Raw genomic sequence first — 12066 nt, forward strand, 5'->3', positions numbered from 1 at the left:
CTCCGTCCATCCATCCATCCATCCTTTTATCTTTCTATCTGTCTCTTTGTCCATCCATCCATGAGTGACATGCAACCATGTCAGTTAAAAAAATCTTTAAATGCTTCCATTCTGGGCAGTAAATTGGCCCTGTCCCAAACTCCTTGTGCCCCCTCCTCACTGCTTCTGCTGCCCCGGCCCTTGGCCAGAAATCCCCACACCCCCCTCTGTTGCAGCAACCAGGGTTAATCAGAGCCAGGACCACTGAGTTGTTAAATAAATACTTTGAACATCACCCCTGAATCCATCCGACCGGCTGCCCACCTCCGCACACTTGCTCTGGGCTTTTGCAGCCCCGGTGCTGCCCCACAAGGAGGTGGTGCAGGTGTGGGGAGACAAGGGGGTCCCCAATAGGCAGAGCTCAGGTTACCACCTCCTTCTAGGGAGCACGTCCATGTGTATCTGTTTTATACAGTGGCTTTTGGCCTAAAATTTCATTTTCCTGGAATTGACTAATATTAATTTTAAATCCATTGGTTCCCAAGGAGCCATCTGCAGACAAGTGTCCTTGGTGACAGTAGGAAGCCAGAGAGTGTGACTGGAGCTATGGACGCCCTCCCCACTGTCCAACCCCTGGCCAGCGGCAGGCAGCCTGCTGCAGGGGGCAGGAGTGGGGGACACTGCTTCTCTTTCTGGTCCTGCCCCCTCGTTTTCTGCGGCCCCTCAGCCATTCCTGCTCCAGCTCCTGGCTCCTTGGCTGTGAACCTGAAAAAATGTCCAGTGGGCAGAGAGGGCAGGACTTCCGAAGAAGATGAAAACCCTGACACTACAGCCTCAGGGGTTCAGGGCAGGCACGGAAGGAACCGGCTCTGAACGGGTTAAGGTAAACAACAAAATACACACGTGCTTACGTAAACATCTGGGATTTACAAAAATGCCTCCATCGTGTGAGTCCATGGGGTCCTATAACCAACAGGCTCTCCCAAAGCCTCTCCAGCACGCCATGTACCTTTGCATCACCCCTTAAGTAGCCGCACAAACATTCCACTAGGAAAACGAGCCCAGAATTCATTTCATCGGTCCTTGGACACTCAGGCTGGTGCCAGTTTTCTGCTGTCCAAAAGCAAGCTGTGGGACAAAGCTTGGTCCACATGGAAATCCCAGTAGTAGAATGTGGGGGGCGGGGAAACACGACCAGGCAGACCCCCGTGGGCTCTCCCACCACAGAGAAAGGAGAGGGGAGAGAGTGGGGCTCCTACCGGCAGGCCGTGACATTCCCTGCTCATGTGGGGGCCTCGAACAAATCCTGCCCTCCCGTTGCCAGCCCCTGAAGATGCTCCTGGGCCATGCTCTTCCGCCCTGCAGAAAGGTGTTTCGGGAACCTCACCAGGTTCCTGTCAATAGCAGGGGCTCTGAGAGGCCATCAGGACGTCCCTGACAGTACAGGTCCTGCTGACCCGACCTGCTTAGAGCAACAGTCAAATTCTCAGTGGTTATAAGAAAAGCTCATTTTCACCCAAGGTGTTAAACAGTAACCACTTGAGTGAGGCCTGGCAAGGTCCACAAAAGGCTTGTCTCTTTGACGGGGCCTGCCTGGTGGCCCACTGCCCGTGGGAGGCTAGAAGTCCCAGGCTTGGTGCCCAGGTGGGAGTATGGGGCTCTGTAGCCTGCTCATTGGTCATTTCTAGGACCACTCCTGCCCCCCAACCACACACACCCCCATCCCCCCCCCACACAATTCCCGTGAATTTGCTCTGCATCGTTTTCAATAACTAGAACAACTGAACATTCATATGCAGAAAAATGAACCTCAACTCATATCTCACATTTTATACCAAAAGAAAAAAAAAACCAAAAAAAAACCTCACCTCAAAATGGATCAGAGACCTATAATTCCAACTCAAAACTATAAAACTTCTAGAAGAAAAAAACACACGAGAAAATCTTTTTGACCTTAGGTTAGGCAAAGATTTCTTAAAGGCAACATCAAAAGCATCATCTGTGAAAGAGCATATTGATAAATTGGACTGCCTTTTAAAATTCTGCTCCATGAGAGACACTGCGAGGAAAATAAAAAGACAGGCTACAAATTGGGAGAAAAAAATGTGCAAAACACGTATCTGACAAAAACTTTGTATCTGGAATACGGAAAGGACTCTCAAAACTTAATAACGAGAAAACAAAGAACCCACTGAAAGTCGTACAAAAAATTTTGAGCAGACATTTCACCAAAGAAAATACATGAATGGCAAATTAGCACATGAAAAGATACCATCAGCATTCATTAGGAAAATGCAAATTCAAACCACAATGAGATGCAGTTTGACGCTTTCTTATAAAGTTAAGCATACACTTACTATGTACTCGAAGGTATTTTCTTTACAGAAATGAAAACTTATATTCACACAAAAAACCTGTGTATGGCTGTTGATAGCAGCTCTATTCATAGCTGTCAAAAACTGGAAACAACTTAACTGTCTGTCCTTCAGTGGGCGAATGGATGAATGGATGATGAACGCTGGCACATCAGCAATGAAAAGACACAAACTACAGACACTCGCCACAACGTGGCAGACTCTCGAAAGCTTTACTCTAAGTGAGGGATGCCAAAATCAAAATGCCTCATGCTGTAGGATTCCATTTATATGACATTCTGGAAAAGCTGAAGCTACAGGGACAGAACACAGATCGGTGGTTGCGGGAGAGAGGGGCAGTGGGAGTGGGGTGGGTGTGTGTGTTGCGGGGTGAGGGCTGGGAATGGGGCAGGACTGACCGGAAGGGCGTGCCCGTGTGATGTGAACACAAGTGCACACATTTCTCAGCACGCACAGAACTGGACGCCAAAAAAGGCGAATTTGTCTGCATGTACCTATATCTCAATCAAAGAAAATTTTGTTTTGTAATCAGTTCAGAAACGAGTCCAGTAACCAACCCTCTTCCAACGGGACTGTTCCCCAGGGTCCTTTTACATGAAAATTCTGACACCGGCTAAGCATGAGGAGGCCTGGCCGACAGACAGAGGCCTGAAGAAGGGTGCCTTTGCTCCCACGTACCTGGATGGGGCATATTGTGGGAGATTAAATACAGCCACGCTTTTCACCCCTGTTCCCGTGGAGGGGCCAGTCCATTCCCCCACCTGTGACTCTGGGCCGGCCTTGGACCTGCTCCGTCTCACAGGACGTGGGGAGAAGGGCGCCATGGTGCTCGCTCGGGACGCCTCATAGCTTTGCTTTCATTCTCTTGGAACGCGGCCCTGAGACCACTTTGTACAGAAGCTGGTCCAGACTTGAGGACAAGAGGCCATGTGGAGGAGACCCAAGGGCCCTGCCAACTCGGCACCAAATGCCCATGTGCGCACGGCCTTCCTGTCCAGACACCCCTACGGCGAATGTAGCCGCGCGAACCAGGCCCAACCAGACCAGTAGAGAAATGTGCGGCCCACTCACAGAACTGGCAGAGATAACTAATTGTTGTGTTAGCCACTTTTTTTTTTTTTTGCTTCTCAGTGCTTTAGTGTGTATTTCCCCAAAACAAAGACATTCTTTTACATAATTCTACTGCAAAAAGCAAAATCAACAAATTAATACCGATGATAGGACTCTGATTTTATCTACCCGCCTTACTGAGATCTTTACCAATCGTCCCTCTAATGTCCTTTTCCTGGTCTCAGACCCAGCTCTCAACCACGCGTGGCGACCCCGTCACGTCTCGTCAGTCTCCTTGAATCTGAGACAGCTTCTCCGTCTTTTCTCGTCTTTCGTGACCTTGGCATGGTGGTGACCTAGCCAGTTATTTTGTGGCGTGTCCCTCATTCTGGGTTTTGGCAGGGACATGAAAGAGGTCAGAGGCACGTGATTCGATCTGCCCCATTCCTGGCGATGTTCAGTGTGCTCGCTCGGTTAAGGCGGGGTCTACCAGATTTCTCCACTGAAAGTAACTATTTTCCCTTCTGAAATCATGAAGAATCTCGTAGGGAAATAGTCTGAGGTGAGGTAACTGTGCTAGGTCTCCTCAGAGTTTGCCCGCAATCATCTACTGATGATTCTTGCCCGAAACTATTAACACCGTGTCGGTTGCCAAATGATTTTCTAATTCCATCGATCTCTCTAAGTCCTCAGGTTTCGGAGTTCTCTGTTGTACAGAAGCAGGTGACAGACGCGCCCATCCAGCCGTGTGTGGAAGTCTGCACTGACCTGGGCGAGTGGGGTGTTCATAGTTGCAGATTTACTGGGAGGATGCAAGGCCGGCTCTTAGCCTGGTGAATTCTTGCTCTTCAGCACCTCCCCATCACCTCGCCATGCTGGTTTTCTTGTGTCCTCCCCACAGCTGTCCTCCTACAGTTAATCTCAGATCACGTCACTCCCTGCCTCCCCTCCCCTTTGCCCTTTCACCTGGTCAAAACCCTCTTCGGCTTCTCCTTACACCTAGAATGACCCCCACGCGCCCTCCATGGCCTCTGGGACACGGGCTCCTGGCTTCCTCTCCGAGCTGCTGGCCTCCTTCGCTCTGTCATAGTCACGTGGCCCGTCTTGCTGCTCTGGCCCCGGCATGCTTGTCCTTGCTGTCCCCTCCGCCTGGACCGCTTTCTTCCTTCTTTCTGTTCTCTGCCAAACTCGGCTTCCCTGGAGTGGCCTGCCTGGTCCGCCTTCGCGAAGACAGTCCCCGAGCCAGAGCGCCCCTCCCACTTCGTCCCCTGCTGGACTCTCCCCACAGTAGTTCCCCATGCGAAATTATGCTGCAGTTGAGTTGTCCGCTTGCTGTCTGTCTCCCCACAGCATGGACGCTCATGCTCCCTGATCTGCTCGGAGCCGTGAGTATTTTGTTGAATGCAGGGAGGAATCATTCGGGTCTCACTAGACCTTCCATACATAAACATCACTTTCTCCAGGAACCTTTCCAGATCACCCAGGGGTCCCCTTCTCTGGTCTTCGGTCTCCTGGTCAGCCCTCGATCACTGAGTGTCTACTGCTCAGCCCACCCCCACTTCTCTATATAGCTCCTGAGGGCAGGGATGGGGTCTGCCTGGCTCACACTTGAATCTCTAGCTCTGGCACAGACTGTTTGTTGAATGACTACCTGAGGGGAAATAGTTCAGCAGGAGTGGTTCTACTTGTGTGGGTGGGTCATGAGGCTATTACCAGGAAGAGATGACAGAGAGGTCTGATAAAGTTCATTATGTTGCTAAAAACAGCATGTATTTAAAAACTTCATGTAACATGACTTTGAACTCTGACTTTACTTTGTGTCCGTACTGGGGAAGATGTCCACTGGGTAAGTCTATGTTGGCCTGTACCTCCCTCAGAAAGGACAAACAATCAGAAAGAAGGCTTTGGACCTTTAACGAGCCATAGATAACAATAAAAGCAGCACCCTCAGGTCTCAGAGCAAATGTCTTCCTCTGAAATCCACTGTGAGAAACAGAAGGAATTTGTAGAAAATGTCTGGTACTTGACCTCTGAGAGTCAAGAGGACACTTTACAGAACAGTATCGGGCGATGAGGAAGAACGGGCAACTCAAGAAGAAAAAAGATTAAATAAAGATGAAAAAAGTACCAGGGTTAATTTAAAACCAGTGGAGGCAATATGTGAAATAATTAATAATAATAATAAAAAAAACACCTCGAGAAATTATCCTGCAGCTTAGAGGAAAAGGGTGAAGCAGTGGAAATTATAAGAGAAGAAATGAGGCGTGGCCAGCAAGCCTAAGAATTTCCATCTGTAATAAGAACTAAGGAGAAGGGAACACTACACACAGCGGTTAGAACGTGCACAATACATGGATCCTACGAGACATTCCTGGGGCGCGTCGCTGGGAGCGCTCATTAGTACCAGGTAAAAGCGATGGATATTTAATACCTAGACGCAGAGTTCACAAATTCTTGAGGTAAAATTTTCATATGCTATCATATAAAGTTCTATAATCTCTTAATTATACAGGGGACCTAAGAACTAATAAACAATAAATCTGGCTGCGGAGTTCTCCTTTGCAGAACTAAAAACCTGAAAAATCTTCACAGAATGGAATAACATCTGTATAGTTTTGAGTAAAAATGACTGTAGCTCATTCGCGTGGGATATAAAGGGAAGATATTTTCAGATATGCTTAGACCATGAACCGGCTATTTATTATTCCTGAACAAATTACTTACAGGTGAACTATAGCCACTTAGTACCGGATCACGATAACACACTTAACCATGGAGTTTTGTTACAAAAGAACTAATGAGTGATAAACAAACTAAACAGGATGAATTCTAAAAATAATATCGTTAACATCATTATAAAATAACCCAAACGAAAAACGTTAATTCTCAAATGAGCAGACGTGTAATATTAGAAATAAAACGGTCCTTGTCATGGGTCCGAAATACTGACAAGTGAAACGGGGATGAGCGAAGAGACAAGACGTGAAAATAGGCTACAGTTTTCAACTCTCACAGGCGACACCAGCAGATAACATTTCATTCTCGATGCTGATAATTAGAGCAGATGAGCACACTTTGGATTTAATTTTTTTTTTTTTTAAGCAAAGTTTTATGAGAAGGGAACGTACACTTCTAGATGTGGAAGTGAGCCTGAGCAAGAGAAGCGTGCCTCAAACGACCTTATTTAAAATTTTAAAGGAACTGCTAGTAGACTAAAGATACGACTTATACCTTCAAAATCACTTGAGGAAAATAAGCAACGGGGGTACACTTCGCATTGCAGAAGAGCAAAATAAAACTCGACAACGACGACAGGAAGAAAACAGCAAAGCAGTACAAACGTGATGAAAAATAACAGCAAATACGTCATGACCGTATATATAAACGGAACAAATTCTTCCAATAAAAGATAATAATCGTTTTGGTTCTAATGGTATAAAACTGTAAATGACTTAAAGTTCCACATTGGAGAATGGGTAAATAAGTTATGTTACACCTGTAAAGGGAATATTATAGAGCTACGTTCATATTTTCAAATAATATTAAATGATCTTGGAACTGATAATAGGTTAAGTTAAAAAAAGGAAGGCACTAAATTACAAATAAAAGATGGCCCTAATCTTTTAAAGCAAAAAATGTGTTAAAGGTCGTGACCTCTAGGATCTGGAATTGGGTGATTTTGTATTCTGTCTCTTTGTTATATTTTATTTGTTTGTATTACTCTACTTTCTACCATGAAGGTGTGTTACATTTATAACCACAACACACACACACACAAATTCTACAGCATGGTGCTGCTTATTGCCCTAATTATTGTAGCCAGCACCTTATCTGTTTGCTAAACCCAAGAATCTCACTAGGAGAGAGATTTCTTCTATATAAAACTGATCTCTGCAAGCCCTCATTCACATCTTGCTCTATTTTTTTGAGACCCACAAAGAGAAAAATCAAAGTCGGCCACTTTCCAGGGAAAGTTTATTCAGGCTTCCAAACTCTCCCTCCGCTGACACACCTCTGTCCTCAACAAAACTCGCCTGGCCCACTTGGTCCCAGGCTGGGTACTGATCTGAAGGGCTGTGGCTTCAGCGGTGTCACGGGGCTGGCTGGCTGACACCAGCTCACAGGGGCTAGCTGTGCACATCTCTTCCCAGCCCACATCCCGGGACATGACGTTGCTATTCTGAAATCCGCCATGGTGGGAATATGTACACCATGGTAATCTGCAAATGTTGCAAATTAGGTCCTGTGCCTCCGCCAAAAGCTAGTTGTTCAACACTTACCAGTACCCCGCTGCCTGGTCCCTAGCAACTGGTGGCTAGGAAGGGGGCTTCCTCCTAAGTGTGGTCCATGGACCAGCAGCTTTGATGGGCATCATTTAGGAGCTTGTCAAAAATGCAGAATCCTGCCCACCCACCGACATCAGAGTCAGAATCTCAGGGGTGAGGTCCAGCAGTTTACCAAGATCCTAAGCACCAGAGAGGAGCAGAAGGGGCTTTGAGGGGGAAGTGGGACATCCAGGCTTGAGTGTCATCGTCCTACTGCATAGTCAGATGTCGTACAATTTCCCCTTCCTTATGGTTCAAATATCACATAGAAAAAAATTTAGGAAAAAAAAAAATCCGTATTTCCACTAGCCACACAACTGTTCTCATTTCTCCATATTTCCTCCACTATTTGAGTACGTGCTTATATAAAACTCATATTTATTTTCTACATGTTAGTCTATACAGCACATTTGCACCCTAGTTTCTTTCTGAATAACTTAGACGCTGACATGATTTGCCAAGGTCTGCTGATTTTTTTTCAAGAAGAGATTCTGTGCAGTTCCTTCAGCTGCCCACCCCTCTTCTCTTCCAGGGCCGGAGTGCTGTGTAGAGGTGGCTGGTACCTGGAATGTAATCTACAGAATTAACATTCCTTGTGCTGGGCCTGGAAAACAGGTCTCCCTGGTTCCAGGCAGGGCCCCGCCGGAAGGAGCATGAACCCTTAATCCTTTTTATTCTGGAAAGTATTTTGGCACAGCTTGGCCCTGTGGTTTATCAACAAGCTCTTTGTTGGCTGGGGGTGCGAGGGTCACAGCTCTGTTTAGAAGGAAGTAATACACCCTTCTGGAGCCTTTTATGATGTGGTTGGTTTACCCTTTAGCTTTAGGTAAAGAATGGATCTGTAAATCGCCTGGGTTTGGGGGAACATAAATCACTTATTAGTAGGGGACACCAATGGCAGCAAAAGGCTTGAGAAAGCCACAGGCACCCCCACCTCACATACCCTGTGGCTTTTCATAACAGACCTGGCTCATTCATCCAGCAAATATTTATTGGCGCCTCCTCTGACTCCACCGCTTCACAGAGATGGGGCTAGTGGGAGACAGAGAAACTCTGGAACGATGTGCAGTCCTTCTGACCAGATGCTCCCTCGGCCTAGTAGGCAGTGGGGACAGTCAGGGAGAGTGACCGAGAGAGGGTAACGTTCAGCCTGGCCTGGAGGGAAGAGTGGGAGCGTGCCAGGCTAACAACAGCTTCTCGGGGGAGGAAATATCCTGTGTGAGGTTGGAGGCAGAGAGGAAGCATTTACCAACCGAGAGCTGGTCAGAATTGTTGAGGGCGGGGCGCTGGGCTGGAAGACGATGGTGGGACATGAAGTGGAAATAGACGTAGGTGTTAGGTGGTCAAGCCCTCAGGATGAATGACTTGGTTATTATTCTGCAGACACTCATGCCTGAGAGGGTGGCATCCATCCAACCAACATCTGTCCACCTCCAACCTGTCCATCATCCATCCATCCATCCATCCGTCCATTCCATCTATTTTCTCCTCTGTGTCTGCTCACTTGTCAGCCACCATCTATCCATCTTCCTAGCCACCTACCAGACTAAGAAGACTGCACGAGATATTTTCTTTCTTTTTCCTGGGTCCTGAGGGCCTTGTGGTTTCCTCAGCAACTCCTTATGTCTATTCTACTTCAGAATTGCTCTGGCCCGTGTCCACCTGTAGACTATTCGGGTGATGGTGTTGTTAGAAACAAAGAATAACACAGTCACGGGATAGCAAGGCTCACCTGGCCTGATTTTCGGGAACGAATAAAGGTATCATGGGTAGGTGTGCTGAACACACATAACGACGAGAAAATCCCATCCTGACAAATAATTATTTCGAAAGGCAGTTATGAAACTTAGAGCACATGGCAACACATGCCCTTCACGGAATTGTAATGTATTTATGTCCTTTATATTAAAAAAAGACTCAGAATTAAGAATGCACTATTTTTAAAAAACTATGGATTAATCTTTTTGTCAATTTTTTTTTTGAGCTGGTGGGCATGGGGGGAGGGGAGAGTAGGGCTTTAGATCTTAGTCTTCTTAAATGAGTTAAATTTTGTAAATACTTCAGTCTAACATCTTTCATTGTCCATTTGGTGAAATAAAAAAAAAAACAAACCTGTGCAGATTACAGATGATACCACACACACACACCCACACACACACACACACTACAAGGTTAGTGAAAATCACCCAGAGATAAGTATTGCTAACGCTTTGGTATATATATTTTTTTCATTCTCTTTTCTCTGTATATTTTAAAACATAATCGAGATCATCCACTTAATACACTGTGTTGGTTCTGACTTCCCCTCCCTCCATTTAATGTATGAAATGAAAAAATGCATCAAGTTTTTTGAAAACACCATCTTAGCGGCTGCAAAGAACAGCGTTGCGTGGATGCTCCATATTTTTTGACCCAATTCCCTTTAGTTGAGGGCTTAGGAAGTTCTCAGTGTTTTGCTCTTATTAAAAGATGGGGACTATTCTACTACAGTCTACCTCCTGTCAGAACTCTCACGATTTCCTTGAGATAGAGTTCTAGAAATGGAATACCTCAGAAAGATTTCTTGTCATGCCGAGACTTGTCCCTATTGCCACACTGCCTCCCAAAAAGGCAGTGGGCCTTCAGGGAGGTTCTTTGGCATGCCACAGAGAGTGTCCCCAGCTCTCTGAATATTAAGGGAATGCGGTGTGTTTGCCGTCTGTCTGTCTAGTGAGCGTGCTGTGATACCTCAGAGGAAATATTAAAAAAAAAAAAAGCAGAAATAGAGCGACTTTCCTGCCCTCTGTAGCAAGCCAAATCAATCTTTTTTTTTTAATTAAAAATCTAAAGAAATAGCTCAAGATCTTTCTACCCTGAGTTTCGAATGGTGCCAGGAATATAAGTTTCTGAACTGAAAGTAGTATAAAGAGTTTCTGCTGAACGAGCCAGTTGACACTTAAGCGCAGGGCTTATTCGCTAGAAGTCAGACCATTGTCACCTCTTCTCCCGAGGGAGGAAAATCGTGTCCCCTTGCGCCTCCTAGAGCGGCGGCCTGGCCACCAAGGGTGCGGTGGGGGCTTGGTCGGCCCTGAGATGGGCTTGGGGGCTGCAGGGGGCTCCAGCGGTGGCCTGAGATGCTGCGGGTCCGAGTCTGGCTCTGCACCGCTGGGCAATCACGTACGCTCTCTGAGCCTCAGTTTACTGGTCTGGAACATGGGACCAATCCGAGCGCGCACCCCCAGGCGCGTGGGGACTGGATGGCACTCGGCGCCCGGGGCGCCCGCGACGGTCGGCCGGGGAGGGGCGCGGACCCGGCGCGCGCACTCACCTCCGCCGTACATCTGGCACAGGTAGGGGAAGCGCCACACGTTGCCCAGGCCCACGGCGTACGAGATGCAGGCGAACACGAACTGCAGCGGGTTGGCCCACAGCGGCCGCGCCTTCTCCATGGCCCCGGAGCTCGCGCGCTCGCTGGCCGCTCGGGCGCCCGCGCGGCTGTCTCGCTGCCCGGCCGCCAGGCGCGCCGTCCCGCCCCGGCCTGGCCTGGGGGTGGCCCCGCGCCTCCGCCGCCGCCGCCGCCGCCGCCGCCGCTCGCCCGCTTTTTAATTGCTAATCTCATTAACGGCGCGCCCGTCGGAGGGGCGAGGCTGGTAAATGGATGACAGCCAGCCCCACCCCGCCCGGCCGCCGCGGCCCGGAAGGCGCCCGCGATTGCGGGGTACAGGGCGGAGCCCCGGTCCCTCCGCCTGCCCCACGTCGGGGCCTGGGCGGCGGTGAGCTGTGGAGGTCCTCGGAGGGACCGGGTTCCCCATCGTAAGCAGTGCCTTCCGCGTGCCAGGCTTTGCCTGCAGACAGGGCCGTGACCCGCACAAGCACCCCTAACCTTCCCGGAGCCGACGTCGGCAGGAGGGACCCACTTAACGACTGGACTGGATAAAATGTCCCATTTCCAACTATTTTTGACCCACGGAATTGACAATGACATGGTTCATGGTAGTCAGCACAGAGGACGGAGAGACGCAGGAAGGCAACTGGGGCGAAGCAGAGGGGTTCGCGGTTCCAGGGGTGCTGGGGCGGTCAGGGAGGGCTTCCCAGAGGGAAGCCTCACATCGCTCAGAGGGAAGGAAAGGAGAGACCCCTACCCCCATGCAGAGGGAGAGCGATTCATTAGGCTGACACTGGGGCCAAAGAAACCTCAGTTTTCTACCAGTCCTGCAAGGTGATGGATGTGGTTCAAGGTGGTCACCAGACAGTCTAAGCCTGGCGCAGTAATGCAGTAATGCAGGATCTGGCTTCGAAGCTCAGCTCTGCCACTGACTTAGCTGTGTGACCTTGGATAAGTCACTTAACCTCTCTGA

The 12066-nt window shown here is 48.4% G+C and overlaps 1 protein-coding gene across 1 annotated transcript in view; it reads right to left on the bottom strand.

The window, feature by feature from the left end:
- The window catches only part of SLC6A20 (solute carrier family 6 member 20), a 31825-nt gene extending 20559 nt beyond the window's left edge, over window positions 1-11266 (bottom strand). The window contains exon 1 of the mRNA XM_039837544.1: window positions 11037-11266. Coding sequence (XP_039693478.1) covers window positions 11037-11157 — 121 coding nt within the window. The 5' untranslated portion in view covers window positions 11158-11266. The remainder of the gene's footprint in view (window positions 1-11036) is intronic.
- Window positions 11267-12066: the final 800 nt, after the last annotated feature.

This window comes from Pteropus medius, unplaced genomic scaffold (assembly GCF_902729225.1).
Source record: "Pteropus medius unplaced genomic scaffold, Ma_sr-lr_union100, whole genome shotgun sequence".
NCBI classification, from domain to species: Eukaryota; Metazoa; Chordata; class Mammalia; order Chiroptera; family Pteropodidae; genus Pteropus; species Pteropus medius.